Genomic DNA, 21187 nt, shown 5'->3' with positions numbered 1-21187 from the left:
AAATATTAACTGTTCATTAGATCGATGGTACTTTGTTTCACTGGTCTGACAGTTCATTCTAGAGTGGTCAGGTTCTGGCAAGACCAAACGTGATGTTAAGGACATACGCATATAAACGCAACAATTTAAAAGATTTGACTGAGTTACAGTTCATATAAGGAAATCAGTCAATTTAAGTCAATTCATTAGGCCCTAATCTATGGATTTAATATGACTGGGAATACAGATATGCATCTGTTGGTCACAAATACCTTTAAAATAAAAAAGGTAGGGGCGTCGATCAGAAAACCAGTCAGTATCTGGTGTGACCAACATTTGCCTCATGCAGCGCAAGACATCTCCTTCGCATAGTTGATCAGGCTGTTGATTGTGGCCTGCGGAATGTTGTCCCCCTCCTCTTCAATGACTGCGAAGTTGCTGGATATTGGCGGGAACTGAAACATGCTGTCGTACGTGTCGATCCAGAGCATCCCAAACATGCTCAATGGATGTCTGGTGAGTATGCAGGCCATGGAAGAACTGGGACATTTTTAGCTTTCAGGAATTGTGTACAGATCCTTGTGACATGGGGCCGTGCATTATCATGCTGAAACATGAGGTGATGGCGTTGGATGAATGGCACAACAATGGGCCTAAGGATCTCGTTACGGTATCTCTGTGCATTTAAATTGCCATCGAGAAAATGCAAATGTGAAGAAGCCGGATGTGGAGATCCTGGGCTGGCGTGGTTACACGTGGTCTGTGGTTTTGAGGCCAGTTGGATGTACTGCCATGTTCTCTAAAACAACGTTGGAGGTTGCTTATGGCAGAGATATTAACATTAAATTCTGTCAACAGCTTCCAGTCAGCATGCCAATTGAACGCTCCCTCAAAACTTGAGACATCTGTAACATTTTGTTGTGAAGAAACTGCACATTTTAGAGTGGCCTTTTATTGTCCACAGCACAAGGTGCACCTGTGTAATGATCATGCTGTTTAATCAGCTTTTGATATGCCATATTTGTCAGGTGGGTAGATTGGAGAAATGTTCAAGAGCATCAAAACGACTGCAGGCGACTGCCGAGTTACTGATCTACAAATCACCTTGCATCATAGATAACGACTCATTATTATGTGTAGATCTGTTACTCAGTCAATTTACCCATGATACATTGCAGGTTTTGATCCTCTCGAACACAGCCACAGGCCCCATCCCAAAAGGCACCTATTCCTTATATGGCAGTTTGTTGGCGGGTGWGAAGTCATCTTACTCCTTCCAAACACTAATACACTTTAAATTACATTCCAAACTAACCACAATTCATAAATACCTGTCTTTACCGTCTCCTTTAGAGTATTGGCATCTGTGCCTTCATGGAAACAATGGACATGACTTATGAYGATGCTTATGTTGTTAACCTCAAAGTACTCAGACTAAAGACACTGAATCTGTTTATTTTTTACCCAATCAGCAAGGAACACAACTTTTGACTAACAGAGATCATGGGGGGCAGGTCTAGGCCAATCGTCATCAAGGGTACCACGTTGTCAGTGTCTCTAGGTTCTAGGAGATTGGCTGAGTAACTCTGTTCCACACTGTTACCCTCTGGTCCATAATTGGCTAGTTCAAATGCCTATTACACAGAGGTATTTTTTCCATGACAACATCAGTGGAGAGGTTCATGTTGAGTGTGTGTGTTCTCAGAACAGTTCAAGCAGCATGTTGAGTTTGTGTGTGTGCGAGTCTCCCAGAAGAGTGCCATCAGCAAAGCGTAGTTGATGGGCAGGTTCAGGTGCTCCTCCGTCACTGGCAGGACCTTGAGCAGTTCCGGGGAGGCTAGGAGACTGGCCGTGGGGCCGATACGCTGCAACACACACGCCCCACACATAGGACCTCCATCGTCTGCACTATCCATCTACAACACACCGAGACAGAGAGTCAGTCAGTCACATACAGTGAGGGGGGAAAGTATTTGATTTTGTACGTTTGCCCACTGACAAAGAAATGATCCGTCTATAATTTTAAATGGTAGGTTTATTTGAACAGTGAGAGACAGAATAACAACAACAAAATCGAGAAAAACGCCTGTCAAAAATGTTATAAATTGATTTGCATTTTACTGAGGGAAATAAGTATTTGACCCCTCTGCAAAACATGACTTAGTACATGGTGGCAAAACCCTTGTTGGCAATCACAGAGGTCAGACGTTTCTTGTAATTGGCCACCAGGTTTGCACACATCTCAGGAGGGATTTTGTCCCACTCCTCTTTGCAGATCTTCTCCAAGTCATTAAGGTTTCGAGGCTGACGTTGCCATCTCGAACCTTCAGCTCCCTCCACAGATTTTCTATGGGATTAAGGTCTGGAGACTGGCTAGGCCACTCCAGGACCTTAATGTGCTTCTTCTTGAGCCACTCCTTTGTTGCCTTGGCCGTGTGTTCTGGGTCATTGTCATGCTGGAATACCCATCCACGACCCATTTTCAATGCCCTGGCTGAGGGAAGGAGGTTCTCACCCAAGATTTGACGCTACATGGCCCCGTCCATCATCCCTTTGATGCGGTGAAGTTGTCCTGTCCCCTTAGCAGAAAAACACCCCTAAAGCATAATGTTTCCACCTCCATGTTTGACGGTGGGGATGGTGTTCTTGGGGTCATAGGCAGCATTCCTCCTCCTCCAAACACGGCGAGTTGAGTTGATGCCAAAGAYCTCCATTTTGGTCTCATCTGACCACAACACTTTCACCCAGTTGTCCTCTGAATCATTCAGATGTTCATTGGCAAACTTCAGACGGGCATGTATATGTGCTTTCTTGAGCAGGGGGACCTTGCGGACGCGGCAGGATTTCAGTCCTTCACGGCGTAGTGTGTTACCAATTGTTTTCTTGGTGACTATGGTCCCAGCTGCCTTGAGATCATTGACAAGATCCTCCCGTGTAGTTATGGGCTGATTCCTCACCGTTCTCATGATCATTGTAACTCCACGAGGTGAGATCTTGCTTGGAGCCCCAGGCCGAGGGAGATTGACAGTTCTTTTGTGTTTCTTKCATTTGCGAATAATCGCACCAACTGTTGTCACCTTCTCACCAAGCTGCTTGGCGATGGTCTTGTAGCTCATTCCAGCCTTGTGTAGGTCTACAATCTTGTCCCTGACATCCTTGGAGAGCTCTTTGGTCTTGGCCATGGTGAAGAGTTTGGAATCTGATTGATTTATTGTTTCTGTGGACAGGTGTCTTTTATACAGGTAACAAACTGAGATTAGGAGCATTCCCTTTAAGAGTGTGCTCCTAATCTCAGCTCCTTACCTGTATAAAAGACACCTGGGAGTCAGAAATCTTTCTGATTGAGAGGGGGTCAAATACTTATTTCCCTCATTAAAATGCAAATCAATTTATAACATTTTGTTGTTATTTATAACATTTTGTTGTTATTCTGTCTCTCACTGTTCAATTAAACCTACCATTAAAATTATAGACTGATAATTTCTTTGTCAGTGGGCAAACGTACAAAATCAGCAGGGGATCAAATACTTTTTTCCCCTCACTGTACATACAAGCTTTGTGAATGAAAAGGAGTTCACCATCTCAACTACAATCAGCTGTATGTAATGAATCCCTTTTATGACTTAACATTTACCGCCTCAGCACAGCTCAGGCACACTAAATGTAACAGGGATAACATGATTTCCCAGTAAGTGCCCTCTGACCGACTGACTAGGTATTACAGTTGGCTAACAGGCCTGACTGGTTAGCTGTTCGCAGAATGTGGGCAATTTTTCTAGAACTCCTACACACACACCTATCTGAAATGAGCAGGTCTGGTTGAGAGACATTGCAAATCAGAATGTGGTATTGTGGCGGGGAGGAGGAAGCGGGGCCTTACGTATTTGAGTGGCAGCTTGCACATGGCGAGAGGCCAGTCGGGCATGATGTGGTTATGATACTCCCGCACGGAGCAGAGAGGGGGGGGGGGGGGGGTTAACTCTTGTCCTCAGGAGACAAAGCGTCTCAGAATAGGAGTGCTGATCTAGGATCAGTTTAGCTCACAAGGAAAATAATGATATGGACAGGTGGACCTGGCCCTAGATCAGCACTCCTGCTCTGAGAAGCTTTTTGAGCCTTGGTCCCATACTGTGCGTGCTGTAGTGTTTCCTACTTTCCAATCACTGTCAAGCCATACACACAGAGGGTTGGCTAACAACACAGACTAGACCACCAGGCTATGGGAGGAGGCTTTCACAGAACACAAATTAAATTGGAACACATTCACTTGCACAGTGACGTGCTCATTTGCGTCACATAAATGCCACCCAAAGAGGAATGAGGCTTTCTCATAACTACATTACCACAACATCCTGCTTCAATGAACAGCTTGTACATTTCTCTGTGATCTGAGACGGTGTTTGAGAAAGAACACACATAAAAGAAAGAAAGAGACTGGGAATAGGAGAGAGTTAAGTATAGCGAAGGAGTGTGTTAGAGAGTGATGGAGAGGATTATGGAGGGGTAGAGGGGGGTGGAGTGGAAGAATAGAGAGAGAGAGACAAGTGAAGAGGGATGGAGTGTAGTGGAGCGGGTCAGTGCCAGTGGAGGCTGCTGAGGGGAGGACGACTCATAATAATGGCCTAAATGGAATCAAACACGGTTTCCAGGTGTTTCATACCATTCAAATACACTCCATTCCAGCCATTATTATGAGCCGTCCTCCACTCACCAGCCTCCAGTGATCAGTGCTCTCACCCCAGCCAGTGTGAGGATGTTGGTGATGTTCTTGGTGATGACCAGAGAGCTCTTGGCCCGTGTCACCGCCACATACAGCAGGTTCCACTCATCGTCTGGGATGTCACCCCGAGGACGAGGGAGAAAACAGTGGAGTCAGCCACTAGCAAACATTGGTACTATAATCTGGACTGTAATACATTAACCAATGTTCTGATTGGGCGTAGGCCGTGGACCAATGCAAACAGTCCTTGGCCTTAGATAAGAGTTGGTATTTGGATAGGTTTGATTGCCTAAGGATTGCACACACACACACACACACACCTCCTGAGCAGCTGGAAAGTCTGGGTAAGTTGTGGGCGGCACAGGGTACCTTAGCAAAATCATCAGTGATCACCACCGTGTCAAACTCCAGACCCTTTGACTTATGGACTGTCCCCAGGATAAAATCTGAGAGAGAGAAAGAGAAAGAGCAGGGGAGAGTTGAGACAAATGAGAAAGATCAGACTCTCAAATACAAATACAGCAATTCATAACTCTGTGTGTGTGTGTGTGGTGGCATGTACTGTACTTGTGTGTATGTTTGTGTGTGTGTGTGCATGTGCAGTATGTACCTGTGTGTATGTGTGTCTATACAGTGTGTGTGTACAGTATGTAACTGTGTGTGTACCTGCGTGTTGGGCCTCTCTCTCTGTGCAGCCGTAGAGGCGTTCCACCAGCTCAGGGTTGTTGTATTTCTCCACCATGGAGAGTTTGCCCTCCAACTCATGGTCTTCTGTGTTTTTAGCATAACTCTTCAGCCCAAAGTAGCCCCCCAGACTCTGCTGGGTGAACCTATGGATGAAGCTGTCCTTGATGACTAGAGAACAGAGAGAGAAGGGAGCATGTTTAAAAAGGGAGGGAGATAGTTACACTGCAGGGTAGAGCTAAACCTATTGACGCAAAAGACCCAACCAATAAAACAATGAGCATTGAGAGAGCCAAGGCAGGATACTGTCTAACCAAAAACAGATGTCACATAGGTACAACATACTAATTCACTTGTATTAGAATTGCAGAACTGAGGCAAGGGGCAGTGTGTGCACCACTCACCTCAAGAGCGGTTGTTTTCTGGCTGCATCAGAACCCAAATGCCCATGATTCTGTTCAGCCCAAAATTCTTCACTCCCTGGAGTGGAAAATACATGTCTTACACAAGACCCAAACACATTGTGTGTGTGTGTGTGTGTGTGGACACTCACCCCTACGATGTGCAGCCTACAGCGGGGGTTGGCGTCGGTGAGTCAGACAGCTTGGTCGAACACGGAGGTGTTAGAGAAAGACAGTACTGCTAACTTGCCCCGGCCAGGACTCAACCCCAGGGGACACAGCAAGTCCACAGTCTTACCCTGCACACAGCCTGGGGATGGACACACACTAAAGGGCAGGTTGCACTATATATTTACACAAATCTAACAACGTAGATTGATGATATTCCATCTAAAACGGTCTTTATGCAAAAATGTATAAAAAAAATGTTATACACACACACTATTTTCTCCATTTGAATTACATTGATCAAAAACTCATACCAACAATATATTGCATATTTGATGTCAAGAATGGAACAGCCTGGTGGTGGCGGCAGTGAACTACAACCGCTGTTTACCGGTGTTGTGCCTTAAATCTCCCCCTGCCAGAAACCCCCCCCCCCCCCCCCCTTCGCGTTCTTCATTTCTGCGACTTCCTTGCTAGTTGAGATTTCTGCCCTTCACTCCGTTGTCAGTTTCTGTCTCTTATACACATCTAGATGTGTATAAGAGACAGTCTTAGTAGTTTTCGGTTTGGCTATTTGTTTTAAGTGTATGTGGCGGTTCTAGCTTGTATGGCACCCTGGGCGAACCCCCGTTCAGCTCCCGCCCCGTGTCGCCCACGGCAAGATGCCAAGGGCGGCTGCCCATGTCGCCCGTACCTCTATGTTTAATAACGCACATACATTAATTATTAATTTCGGTTGTCTATCCTGACGTCTAGTTTGTTCTATAGAAAGTATTTGACTAGCCACAAAATTAAGGAAATTGGAAGGGGGGGCAGAATTCTGTCGGGGGAGATTTTCGGCACAACCCCGGCATGCATGTTTGGTCGAAATGCGAGAAGATGGGAAGAAAACACTTCGTGAGGATAGTACCGCGGGTAGACTGGGCCAGAGGAACACCTGACGCTTCTGTCATATCCGGGACACAATTTCCCCTAAACGATTGCTACCAACAGTGGAAGAGTGATAAAAAAACGATGCTTGCCAGCTAAGTGCACCGGGCCATGCAAAACGAACTGGCCCACTTACACGAATCTAGCATGGTGTTTGGGGATGGAAAAAGCTCGCTAACGTTATCAAGCAAGCTACAACAACTCCATCAACAGAATACTCCACGTTTTACAGAAAATAAATGGTGAAATACCAATCTGATTAATGTAATTGTTTATTTCAAGGTATTTTTGCTAAACTTCCCGAACTTTATTTGCCGATATAACCTGCAGGATATCATGGTAGCCATTATACAGTTGAAGTCGGAAGTTTACATACACCTTAGCTAAATACATTTAAACTCAGTTTGTCACAATTCCTGACATTTAACACTAGTAAAAAATTCCCTGTCTTAGTTCAGTTAGGATCACCACTTTATTTTAAGAACGTGAAATGTCAGAATAATAGTAGAGAATTATTTATTTCAGCTTTTATTTCTTTCATCACATTCCTAGTGGGTCAGAAGTTTACATACACTCAATTAGTATTTGGTAGCACTGCCTTTAAATTGTTTAACTTGGGTCAAACATTTCGGGTAGCCTTCCAAAAACTTCCTACAATAAGTTTGGGTGAATTTTGACCCATTCCTCCTGACAGAGCTGGTGTCAGGTTTGTAGGCCTTCTTGCTCACACACGCTTTTTCAGTTCTGCCCACAAATTTTCTATAGGATGAGGTCAGGGCTTTGTGATGGCCACTCCAATACCTTGACTTTGTTGTCCTTAAGCCATTTTGCAACAACTTTGGAAGTATACTTGGGGTCATTGTCCATTTGGAAGACCCATTTGCGACCAAGCTTTAACTTCCTGACTGATGTCTTGAGATGTTGCTTCAATATATCCACATAATTTTCCTACCTCATGATGCCATCTATTTTGTGAAGGGCACCAGTCCCTCCTGCAGCAAAGCACCCCACAACATGATGCTGCCAACCCCGTGCTTCACGGTTGGGATGGTTTCTTCGGCTTGCAAGCATCCCCCTTTTTCCTCCAAACATAACGATGGTCATAATGGCCAAACAGTTCTATTTTGTTTCATCAGACCAGAGGACATTTCTCCAAAAAGTACAATCTTTGTCCCCATGTGCAGTTGCAAACCGTAGTCTGGCTTTTTTATGGCGGTTTTGGAGCAGTGGCTTCTTCCTTGCTGAGCGGCCTTTCAGGTTATGTCGATATAGGACTCATTTTACTGTTGATATAGATACTTTTGTACCCGTTTCCTCCAGCATCTTCACAAGGTCCTTTGCTGTTGTTCTGGGATTGATTTGCACTTTTCGCACCAAAGTACGTTCATCTCTAGGAGACAGAGCGCGTCTCCTTCCTGAGCGGTATGACGGCTGCGTGGTCCCATGGTGTTTATACTTGCGTACTATTGTTTGTACAGATGAACGTGGTACCTTCAGGCATTTGGAAATTGCTCCCAAGGATGAACCAGGAGGTCTACAATTTTTTTCCTGAGGTCTTGGCTGATTTCTTATGATTTTCCCATGATGTCAAGCAAGAGGCACTGAGTTTGAAGGTAGGCCTTGAAATACATCCACAGGTACACCTCCAATTGACTCAAATTATGTCAATAAGCATATCAGAAGCTTCTAAAGCCATGACATAATTTTCAGGAATTTTCCAAGTTGCACACATAGACAACTGACACCCACGAAGCATCGCTACCCACCGCGCCACAAAAGCCGTGGCCCTTGCAGAGCAAGGGGAACAACTACTTCAAGGTCTCAACGCTATTTAGAGCGCACCACCGCCAACTAGCTAGCCATTTCACATCGGTTACATATAGACGTTCAATATCTATTGTGATGGTAAAGTTTTATCTTGATTTTGTTCAACAGTAGGATAAATATTGATGTGCTGAACTGCTTATATGTGATGTGTTTCAAGGCTGCTCGTGGTTAGCTGGTCAGGGAAATCAGGGATATAAAAGGAGCTATGCTAAAAGCCTGGGAGCTGTATAAGTGGTTACATTACCCCACAAAAAATTGTATCACAATAGGACTCATCCGTATGATGTCGGTCTTCACCGTCTTATGTGAACAGTGGCTTCACACCTACTCGTGTAGTGCTCCCCTTTAGGTCACTTTTCCGACATATCTTCGGTCAAGTAAAATATACAATTCTCAAAATACAAATGTAACGTGATATGTTGTATTGGGACTTTGTTTGAAGGATGAAACAAATCAGAATGTTTAATAGCAACTTAATTCTGCAATCTTCCCTTTAAAGCAAACTGATCTAAACAGAACCAAGTGAACAAAATAAGAACACAGTAGTCATGGAACACCATGGATATTTTACAGGGATGTTTACATCATTCTGAAAATCAACTTTAGACCTAGCAATATGAAGTAGGTGCACGAAGTCAACATAGTGGGTCACTTTCAGCGACAACTTAGAGCGAAAAAGCGCGAAGCTAAACTCATTTGTTTTGGTCCCATACCTACCAGGCTCTAAGAACACAAATTGAACCCATGCGAAGTGTGAAGGTGTGAGCGCGAACTCTTGCATCTTACGTAACGCAACGTAATTTTGCTGAGTCAACCTTTAAAAAGGTCCAATGTAGCCGTTCTCATTTCAAGTAATTTCTGGGTAACAATTAAGTCCTTACTATAATAGTTTTACATTAAAATGGTCACGAAGAAACAAATACCTTTTTAGCAAATAAATATTTTTCAAGCAAGAATGTTGCTGTCCAAGTTGGGAGGGAAGGGCACCAAAGCGGTGCATTAATTAACCAGTGTGGATCAATCCCCGAGCAGAGGGGTCTAATGGTAGGGATATGTCATCTGAAAACTAGCTGTTTTTAGCCGAGAGGTTTGGAACTCTATTTGTTATTATATTAAATGTATATGGCCTGGTGATGTTACCAGGCAAGCCAAAACTCCACCCGGGAAAGTGACGTTATCAACAAAAATCACAGAAGCAATTTTTCCCCATTTGAAAGCAATGCAGCCAAACCTGAATTCAAGCAATAAGGACACACAGTTTAAATTTGGATTATAGCTCCTGTCCAAACGTTAAGAATCAGTTTATTAGGTACACCACCCCGTTCATGAAAATGGTTTGCTCCTACAGACAGTGAGATGAGTTGCCTTGGCTTGCGACATAAAATAGGCAGACAGTCATTGCGGCATTCAGTTACTGTTCGATTGAACGTTAGAATGTGCAAAACGAGTGACCTAAGCTCTGTGCTTCATTTCTGGGATGTTTATATAGGACAAAATCATCCTGCTCTTGAGAGTTCTTACATTTCTTAAAGGCCTTATTCCTTGCTTGGATAGATTCTAGAATCTCATGATTAAACCAAAGGCTAGATCTCTGCTTTACCCTGACCCGTCTAATGGGAGCCATCACATTCACCACATCAAGGAATCTACATTTAAAGGCTTCCCAGGCACTGTCTACCCCTACACTATCTAGCACAGGTGACCAGTCAATTTTACCTTCTTCCTCCCTAAACTTTTCTACACAGTATTTTTTGAGTCCTCTGATTCTAACGGTTTTGTGACACTTAAATATATCTTTAAAAATCCTCCTTGTGCAAAATGTAATAAAATGATCACTGATTCCATAGACTATTACTCCACTCTGCGATATTTTAGATTTATCAGACACCAATATTAAGTCAATTGTACTTTGCACTGTTTCACATATCCTGGTGGGATCTTTTATAATTTGGGTCAGAGCAAGTGATCTACAAAAGTGCATAAATACATTGTGGGTTGGGCTATTCTTTTTGCAGACATCASTATTGAAAWCCCCTAACAAAATTATTTCCTTCAACAGCGAATCATTACAGTTTGACAACACAATTTCAAGACCTTCATAGAATGCATTCTGCTTGGGCGGCCTATAACACACCCCCAACAAAATCGGCTTGGTTTTMGGAAGGCAGATATCCWGCCAGACAATCTCCAGATCAGCGTTTAAATCTGATCTGACGTTAAAAGCAATGTCTGATCTTACAAACGCACATATTKCCCCACCGTTCCGATTCCGATCCTTCCTGACAACAGAGTAATTACTTATCTCAATGTCTGAGTCACAAACAGATGAATCCAACCATGTCTCAGTAAAACATAAGACACCCACCTCTGATTTGCAAACCAACAGGCGTATCTCATCGATCTTCGGTAGTAGGCTTCGGACGTTTAAGTGCACAAAATGTAAGCCCTTCTTCCCAAAGGCCTCATTGAATTCTCGATCCACTTATAACTCGCCTCCCACTGCACTGCCATCTTCCCACTGCCCTGCCTCCTTTCCTGTTAAGACTTTGCCATTTAGCAGTATAGGCGAGACAGTGTGTTCATAGGAAAAAAGGAACTGTTAACAGACAAGGAACTGTGGCAGACAACTTGTGACCACTGTGAAACTGATAACAGGAAAAGAGGTCTCCCCAACCAGGGAGGGGAGAAACCGTTAGATTTGCAGTAAATTGTGTAACATGTGGCAGGATATGATAAGCAATGAATGTGTAGGAGAAGACWGGTAAATAGTATTGATAGTGTTAGGAGAAGAGGGGCATTGATGACCAAATGTGAGGTATATAACCAAATGTGCATTGTATGATTTTTAGAGCTCTCGTGAATAAACTTTCTGATTATTGTAAGCTGTGACTCGGGTCTGTTTCATTCAACTAGAATCTTACAAACTCTGGGTTGCAGACTGAGTAGTTTAATTGAAGTTCAGTTTAAGAACATTGAGAACAAAATTCTCGTAACACATATGTATATACTGTACTCTATACCATCTACTGCATCTTGCCTATGCCGTTCGGCCATCACTCATTCATATATTTTTTTGTACCTATTCTTATTCATTCCTTTACACTTGTGTGTATAAGGTAGTTGTTGTGAAATTGTTAGGTTAGATTACTTGTTAGATATTACTGCATGGTCGGAACTAGAAGCACAAGCATTTTCGCTACACTCGCATTAACATCTGCTAACCATATGTATGTGACAAATAAGATTTGATTTGTTTTCCTCCTACCAGAATCTTCTACACTTTCTTACACACTTGGAGAATCGTGGCTCCAATGTAGGCAATCTCTGAACCAAACCAAAAGCTTTGAGAAGAGAAAGTGTGTGTTTTCTGGTGTGTGAATGTGTGTGTTGGATGTTTCTTTGGGAGGAGAGGTTTTTGAGTATAACACTTACCCTTTTTGCATTGCGGTCAGGCACGGTCACTGTGCCATGTGTGTTTCTGTACGTGGTTGCGGGTGATGTGTGTGTCGGCCAAGGCCATGTAGGCATTGAGGGTCAGGGTGACCACCTTGACGAAGCCCCCGCTGCCCTTAGGCAGCACCCAGGCCACAGAGAAGGGCTTCACGTTKCTAGACAACTTCTTCAACTCCTGGTAACTGGGAGAGAGGGGAAAGGGACCTGAACATGGCCAACTGGATGACTGATTGAACTGATTGAATGGCTTTACTGACAGACTGACGACAACCAGACATATGGAACAAAACTGTTCTAGACATAAGGACAGAAACTGGTCTAGACCGACAGACAAGCAGACGGCCCCGAAAGCCATGGAGTGGACCGTCCTGCAGTCCACGTTGCTGGGGAAACAGCGCTGGGCCTGGGTGGCCACAGACTTGTTGAAGGCCATGTGGAGGTGTGGCCTCTGCTGAGCGTACCAAATTAGGGTGGTGGTCTTCCCTGTGACTGGAACACAGCAACAACATTTAACCCCTACACTACTTCACAGCAGGAACATTCACACGTAGGGCACAATCAACAGCTCACAATGTGGGCTTTTTTGTGAAGTGGGGTGGACCATTCGTGTGTGTGTGTGGATCCACTTGAACTACTCTACAAAGGAGCTGATCGTGGACTACAGGAAAAGGCGGGCCGAACATTAACATCGACGAGGCTGTAGTGGAGCGGGTCGAGAGTCTCAAGTTTCTTGGTGTCTACATCACCAACGAGTTATCATGGTTCAAACATACCAAGACAGTCATGAAGAGGGCATGAGAAAACCTTTTCCCCCTCAGGAGACTGAAAAGATTTGGCATGGGTCCCCAGATTCTCTAGGTTCTACTATCGAGAGCATCCTGACCGGTTGCATCACCGCCTGGTATGGCAACTGCTCAGCATCTGACCGCGAGGCGCTACAGAGGGTAGTGCGAACGGCCCAGTACATCACTGGGGCCAAGCTTCCTGCCATACAGGACCTATATAATAGGCGGTGTCAGAGGAAAGCCCATAAAATTGTCAGAGACTCCAGTCACCCTAGTTATAGACTGTTTTCTCTGATACCGCACAGCAAGCGGTACTGGAGCGCCAAGTCTAGGACCAAAAGGCTCCTTAACAGCTTCTACCCCCAAGCCATTAGACTACTGAACAATTCATAAAAATCGCCACCGGACAATTTACATTGACACCCCCCACCCCCACCCCGAACACTGCTGCTATTCACTGTTTGTTTGTTACCTATGCATAGTCACTTCACCCCCACCTACATGTACAGATTACCTCAACTAACCTGTACCCCTGCACACTGACTCGGTACCGGTGCCCCCTGTATATAGCCTCGTTATTCTTATTGTATTACTTTTTATTATTACTTTTTTATTTTAGCCTACTTGGTAAATATTTTCTTCTTCTTGAACTGCACTGTTGGTTAAGGGCTTGTAAGTAAACATTTCACAGTAAAGTCTACACTTGTTGTATTCGGCYCATGTGACAAAGTTTGATTTGACAATTGTCACGATATAGAAAGAGTATCCTCATCCTAAACTGATGAATCACAGACTGAGCTGAACTGATGAATCACAGACTGAGCTGAACTGACAGGAAGATGGTGCCCTCTAGCGACAATTCAGAGAATGCTAGCAAAAGTACCAACTCTATATCTAACTTGTTTTCTGTAAAAACACAGCTGTGGCATGATGTTGGTAGTAGTGGTCTGGCGGTACCGGCGAAGGCCATGATCTTGACCACGTGGTCTCTATGGATGTCGTGGTTGAGGATCTGCTGCTGTTCGTGGGTCACCTGAACCTGGACTCTCCTGGGAGAAAGAGGACTGGGCATGAGACTCGGGTTATGACTGATTCATTCAAAATACTTCCTTCTAGAAAGATATCAGTCCTCACCCACTCTGATTGGTTATTGCTGTGGGCAGGGCGTTCTCCATCAGGTGAAGGACATAGAAGATGTAGTGCCACCTGGAGTGGAGGAAGGAGAACAGAGGTGGAGAGAGAGACCGTCAATGTCCGCCTGTCTATCCATCTGTTTGTACATGTCCATCTCTATATAACTTCCATCTTTACCTGTTGCTGATGTTGATGTCGTTCCTCCTCATGGCGAGCAGCATGGTTGCCATGGCACTGAGGTACTCTGTGATGGCGCTGGCTGAAGGGAGAGCCATCACAGAGGAGTACGTGTGGGGCTCCGTACCCCCTCAATACCCTCCATTTTTGGGAGTCTGTTTAATGCAGGCCTCAGCCTGAGGGAACAGACGATGTGTCCTCACACTCTAACACTGCCCCAGGCTTCACCCTCTGACTGGACTTATACTGGGCCATGAACCTGGAAAATAGAAATAAAAACACACACACACACACACACACAGAATAGATCAGAAATGGCCCAAAGGAACAGTTTAAAGTAAAGAGTCCTTACTCAACTATATGGAGGAAGCTCTCCTGGTCATTCTTTATGATTCTATGGGTTTCCAGGATGGCGTTGATCTCCTTCACGGCATCAGTCTCCTTCTTCGTGTAGCGGTAATGCAGCTTCTTCCAGGGCACAAACTACACACAGGGCCCAAAGACACAACTGAACCCAAAATAATGTATACAGCACATCTATTAACATTCTTACACTAGCTTATCTTCATAACTTTAACCTTAACTTCCTCCCCCTGTCCCAGGCTCTCACCAGTGACTGGGTGATAATGTTCCTCCAGCGTTGGCAGACCAGGCTGACATTACAGTAGAGGTCCTCAGCAGGCAGGAGGCTCAAAACCAGCATCAGCACCTCCTCTGGGAGGACTTCCACGTAACCCTGGGGATGGGCCAGGCCCCTGCTGCTTCTCAAGAGGCCGTAGAGGGCATCAGGCAGGGCCGCCACCTCCTCATGGTGATTCATAAAGGCTGGGTCTGGATCTGACCAACAGAGCTCAAACTCCTTGTCGTCCCCAAACATTTCCGTTGTCAGCCCCTCCAGATAGTCCACCTTCCCATCCTCAGGTTCCTCCTTCATAGGGGTGGCTAGTGCCTCCTCAGTCTCCATTTAGGGGATGAGCTCTCCATTGAGTCCCTCGGTTTTATGGAACCTGAGCCCTGGGACAGGGCTGCTTTCTGAGGACTGAACACCCTGACCACACCAATCACAGGGGAAAAACTGAGTGATCCCCTGCTGCTGGTCATCACTCGCATCTGAGATCCAGGGAAGAGAGAAGAGGGAGCAAAGGGAGGGGATGACAAGGTAAATGATACGTGTACAAAATGTTACATCACTTCAGGTCTCAAGAGTAAAAAAAACTATAATACACAAATGTACAGTACCTCTCTCTTTGTGGGTGTTCTGGGGTACAACCCACAGGTTGGGGTCTGAATTGCTGTGCCTGCGAGTGTGACAGTGTGAGGTGTTGGCTGCCCTCTGGTCTCCTACTAATTTCACGAAACTCGTCTAAGCTCAGGTGCCTTCGCTTGGCTTTTCCTGAAACATCACCAGGGCTGTGAGTACATCCCTACATCAATGCTACACTCTCACACACAACTTCCTGACACCAGTCCTGTGTTTTGGGTCAGTACTGAGGTAAATGCGTACCGATTAACGTACAGTTAAGTTTACAGATGGGTGACATGCATTAGCAAGTTACAGTAGTTGGCTAGCTAGCAATGGCCATTTACCATCCTCACCCAAGCAGCATTACATTTAGTGGACGACTCCATCATGTTGTTTCAAGAACACCTGCTGATGTCCAAAAATACAAAAACAAGTCTTTAATTTTCCAGAACTGGTTTGACAACATTATTTGGGTTAAACAATTATTGAATAATGATGGACAACTATATGATTATCCAGAATTTATGAGAACACACAATGTTACATTCACTCCTGAGGAGTATCAAATTGTTGTTAGAGCTATCCCTAAAGGTGCTATTCTTCTTTTAGGAGAATATAACAACACTCCAAGTGCAACTGTTGAGGATTTTGTAGCCTCAATACAACTAGAAGGAATTGACATTTTAAACTATAAATGTAATAACATGTATATAAGGAAACTATGTCAATATGTTACTATTCCCTCTATTAAAATGTACTGGAATGCAGCCCTAGGACAAGTGAACTGGAACAAAGTTTCGTTGTTGTCTGGTAAATATTGTATATCTAATAAGGTGAAAGAAGTATCATACAAACTCATTCATAGAATCTATCCTGTAAAGACCTTTATTATACACAGATTTAAAATAGCTATTAATAACAAATGTGTATTTTGTGGTTGTGACCCAGAAACTCTTGACCATTTATTTTGGGACTGTTCTTATGTCAGAAGACTTTGGAGTGAGTTAATTTTATTTGAAAAGAAACGACTGTTAATGTTAATCTGAGAGACTATGATATTATGTTTTATTTTGATRCAAATGATATGGACCCTGATTTAACTTCCATTGTTAATTTGTTTATCTTTCACGGAAGATTCTTTATCCATAAAATGAAGTGGGCAGAGAACAAACCCCTTTTCACATTATTTAAGATAGAATTTCAGTTCTATCAGAAATGTAAAAACAAAAAAGCAATACGCACCATAAAAGTATTTAACAAATTGAAAATGAATATTGATATGTAATACACCTGTCTGTAAGGTTTATGTACTCTTGTTTGTATATTTCTGTATTTGTGGTGTTCATAATAAAAATTATTTAAAAAAAAACCCTGCTCATGTCCAATCATTCGTTCTCTAAATGTTAGCGTGAGCACCCAAACAACTCTAGCCCGCAATTTCGCTTGTGGATTTAGCTGGAAGACATTCACCTTTTTAAATACTATTGAATATTACTGATATAATGTCTAGCATTCGTTGTTGTTGATAACACAGCAAAGCTAAGCGTTTATTGGCTACTTCTTCTTTGGTGAATTTACTTAGGATCAAGTTCAATGTGTTTTTGCTTGTACAGCGCCACCTATTGGTCAGTAGGAGAATAGCAAAATAGTCCCAAAAAAAAGTAGGCCTACATGTTGCTATAAGAATAACATGTTTATTGACATCAAGTTAATTCAATTACTGTTAATTGCTAAATAAAATGTGAGGATCAGCTGCATGTCAGCTTTATACCAGTAAGGAGACATCTACACCTTGGTCTAACAGAGCATTGGTGTGAACTAATGGATGTCAACATAAATGCACCGACATGCACAAAAGTATTGCCGTTGCGAGTAACATCTTTCAAGGCACGTTATTATAACAGTACCTTTTTTTAAAGTTATTTTACAGTGAAGCTCAGTCAGTCGAGTTAGTGAAAGTTGGGAATGTTCCAGTATGTAATCAGTTATCATTTAGAAATTCTATTCCGATCAGTGTAAAAATGTGTATTATCAGACAGCATGTAATATCACATTAATCACAAATATGGTATCGAATTATGACTATCCCCACAGGTAAAGGTGCATGGACGTATGGCGCATACCTCAATATAAAGAGAGGATACTGATAAAGGCGGTGGGTCATGGATAATACAAGCTGTAGGGTAACACTCCATAAATCTCATGGACTGATCCCCAAGATGACAGCTTAAAGCCACAAAATGGCCACCCTGTTGACAGTTTCATCCCTGGCTTAGTCCATATTCGTAGTGTAACAGAGAGACTACAACAAAAGGAGNGGTGCATAGAGGTGTGGCGCATACCTCAATATAAAGAGAGAATAATACCGATAAAAGCGGTTGGTCTTGGATAATACAAGCTGTAGGGTAACACTCCATGAATCTCATGGACTGATCCCCAAGACAACAGCTTAAAGCCACAAAATGGCCACCCTGTTGACAGTTTCATCCCTGGCTTAGTCCATATTCGTAGTGTAACAGAGAGACTACAACAAAAGGAGTCGGAAGCCTAATACCCTCTCCCTCTATTCCCATCCATCTAGTCTACTCTCTCCACCCTTCTCTCACTGTTTGAGCACTCGGAGTTCATTGGGTTTAAAGAAGGCCTGGGACATCCCCATGCCGTAGATGTAAACCTTAGAGTCCACCACAATCTTCTCCTTCTTGATCAGGTCTGTAGGAGGGGGGGATCATGCAAATATTATCTCTTCAGGTAATCACTAGCAGAATATAATAACAGTAATAATATGCTTTTCTGTCTCAAATTGGATTCCATTATGACTTAAGAATTGTGTTATTGTGAAGAAGAAACTTCAAATCGTTGCTCACCATCAATTTCCCTCTGGAATTCATCAAGAGGTAGAAGGAGAACTTCAACAAATTCTGGAAGTAAAACAGAGGCCAGAATAAGATTTAGTTCAATGTTATTCTAATAGTGGAAAAATAACTAAAAGTGTGATTATAAAGAAAATAATATTTACCTCCATCACCTGGAAARGAGTAAAAGAGAGGGAGGAAAGCAGAGAAATAAGTACACATTTAGGACAACATGTACAATACATATCAGCTTGACAATAAATTTAAATTAAAAAAATTCATAACAGATTCATAACATTCCAAGAGTGTGACCCCTAACTTACCCAGCTGCTGTGTGGGGTTGGTGTTTTCGAGGTCGTCTCCATTGATGTTAACCATGACGATCTGTGTGGTGCAGTTAGAGAGGCCAGGGTCCAAGCAGGTCACTGCGAGGTCAGGAGGAGGGGGAGAGGAAAGGGGGGATGAAGGGGAGTTCAAACTTGMAATCTGCTGTGTGTTACTACCCCACTAGTCACTGARATCATACTACACTCTCACATTCTCAATGGTAAAACTGGCAACTCAGAAGATCACAGGCATATTGAATTTGTCTTCGCTGATGGAACTGGTACATAATCTGCACTGTGTTTTGAGCGTGTGTGTTCATAAGACCTTACCTGGGGTGACTCCTACCACCTCCCCCTTGTAACCAGTCTCCTCCTTCAGCTCTCGCAGAGCAGCAATCTCTGCACTCTCATCCGCGTCAATCAGACCTGAGCAACAGCAAAAACACCCATACACAGCAAACACGGATATCAGAACACAAAATACAGCAATGACAGGCCTACATACACTGTGTCTGAACAGAGTTTTGAGATGTGACCGTAAACCCATGTCACCTGCAGGGAACTCTAGGGTACAGCACCCCATTGGTGGACGGAACTGCTTCACCATGACAACGCAGTCTTTGTGGAGGGTCCTCTTCAGAAGGGCGATGATCCCCACACCTGGAATAAAACACAGGAATCAATTTCTATAATGTCACTGCTTATCCATCAGTATGAAATGTATGTACACACACCATCTGCTGCATTGGCCTGTCTGGTTGTCCTTTTCGTAGTCTCCCAAGTTCTATTGAAAGAAAAAAATGAATTGTAAAACGGAGAAGGGGAAAAAAGTGTTCATCAAAAGTCGCTTATGGAACTCATTAAGCTGTTCCATACCTTGTGTTTCCAACGGGGTCCACATAGGTGGTCTTCTCAAGTTTCAACCATTTCCCAGACGCAATGACCTGAAGAGAATACCGTTGAGTAATGTGACATAGCTAAACCAAGAGACTATTGTAATATTGTCATTTACACCACACAATGTGCATGATATTGTATCATATCTACCTCCTCTTTTACAATGTGAGGTATGGTTGTCGATTTGGGAGGGCTGCTCATCTTTCCAGTACTGTTCTCAGGAAAATGAATGGAGGATTTAGTTTGTTTGCCCAAATCCAGAAAAAAAAAATGGATTACATGCATGAGTTCATAATTAATATAGGTATATGCAAGGCAGATAGTTATAAGGCATGCATTAAGTTTATTATACATAAACTTCATCGCAGGCCAGTTTTACCAACTTTTATTGTCCAACACAAGAAAGTTGCTAGCAGCATGGCTGAAGCAGCTAGCTAACTAGTCTGATTAATCAGGCTGTAATACACAAGTAATTGGTATATACAACCTGAAACAAATGTCTGCAAAAATTGTGTAAATGTTCCTTACAAGCCAGAATGTTAAATAAAATTACATTTTAAAAACGTACTCTGTTGTCTGTGGAAATAGTTCCAATCGTTTTTCCAACATTCTAACCCTTAAAATAAGGTCTGTGTTTCATGTAGGCTTAACCTGGCATGACGTTTTGATAAACATGCAAATCTCTCACGGACAAGGTGACTATTAATGTATTCGGATCTATTTACTTTCAGATTTTAAAAATCCTAGTTAACGTCAAAGTAGACATCTTGCAAGACTACAAATCCCTTATATTGATAAAAGTAATATTGTCTGAGAGAGATTTAAACAGTTATCAAAACGTCACGCCAGGGTAAGCCTACACAAAACACAGCCCTTATTTTAAGTGTTTCTAAAATCCCCTATGGGAAAAAATAATGGTAGAAAAAAACGATTGGAACCATTTCCCTTTGACAGCAAGGTTTCATGTGTATTATGGTTTATACTGTGGTACTCTATATGGTTCGGTTTGGCACCTAGGTCATTTTACATTGGCCATTCTGAATCGGGGTGGATGGAGAATATTTACCTACTTTTTTGTGTGTGAATTTTTCATTGTTTCATTTTAATTCGAATTTCAATCTTAACTTTTTTTTAGATTCGGAATATACAATTTTCATGGCATGCTTGGTTAAATAGTTAGACGAGAGAACCTAATATCCCACATAAAACGAACTTTATCTCGATGTTGAACCGAACCATATAACTACCAGCTCAGTAAAATGTCGGGTAAACAATATTTTTGACAAACCGCACAGAAAACCGGTATAGCAAGTGAATGTAATTGTATTCAACATTCTGGCTTGTAAAGAACATTCATACTATTTTGTAGGCATTCGTTTGAGGCTGTAATTTTGCTAACTAGTTAGCTATATACTATACCAAGTAATTGTCTATTACAGCCTGATTAATCAGACAACTAAATTAGCTAGCTACCAAGCTAATTTCTAGCGGACTAAACTAGACTGCACTCCATGGTGAAGGAAGTTTCTGATGAACTAGCTCATTCCTAGCAAAACCCACATGCTGTTATGTAAATATTCTTAAAACATATCAATATATATAAAAAAC

At 42.9% G+C, this 21187-nt stretch overlaps 1 protein-coding gene and 1 pseudogene across 1 annotated transcript; both read right to left on the bottom strand.

Moving 5' to 3' along the window:
- Window positions 1–1414: 1414 nt before the first annotated feature.
- LOC111951523 (F-box DNA helicase 1-like) lies at window positions 1415–14721 on the bottom strand (annotated as a pseudogene).
- A 2458-nt stretch (window positions 14722–17179) lies between these two features.
- On the bottom strand, window positions 17180–20818 carry LOC111951434 (ADP-sugar pyrophosphatase). The gene is made up of 11 exons (XM_070434721.1): window positions 20793–20818; window positions 19730–19790; window positions 19559–19626; window positions 19417–19466; window positions 19235–19342; window positions 19013–19108; window positions 18680–18781; window positions 18521–18529; window positions 18369–18422; window positions 17844–18213; window positions 17180–17624 (listed from the first exon to the last, which is right to left on the bottom strand). The coding sequence occupies exons 1-10, from the start codon at window positions 20816–20818 to the stop codon at window positions 18104–18106; spliced, it is 684 nt and encodes a 227-aa protein (XP_070290822.1). The 3' UTR covers window positions 17180–17624; window positions 17844–18103.
- Window positions 20819–21187: the final 369 nt, after the last annotated feature.

This window comes from Salvelinus sp. IW2-2015, linkage group LG24 (genome assembly GCF_002910315.2).
Source record: "Salvelinus sp. IW2-2015 linkage group LG24, ASM291031v2, whole genome shotgun sequence".
In the NCBI taxonomy this organism is placed as follows: Eukaryota; Metazoa; Chordata; class Actinopteri; order Salmoniformes; family Salmonidae; genus Salvelinus; species Salvelinus sp. IW2-2015.
This window is presented reverse-complemented; position numbering and strand designations above follow the sequence as displayed.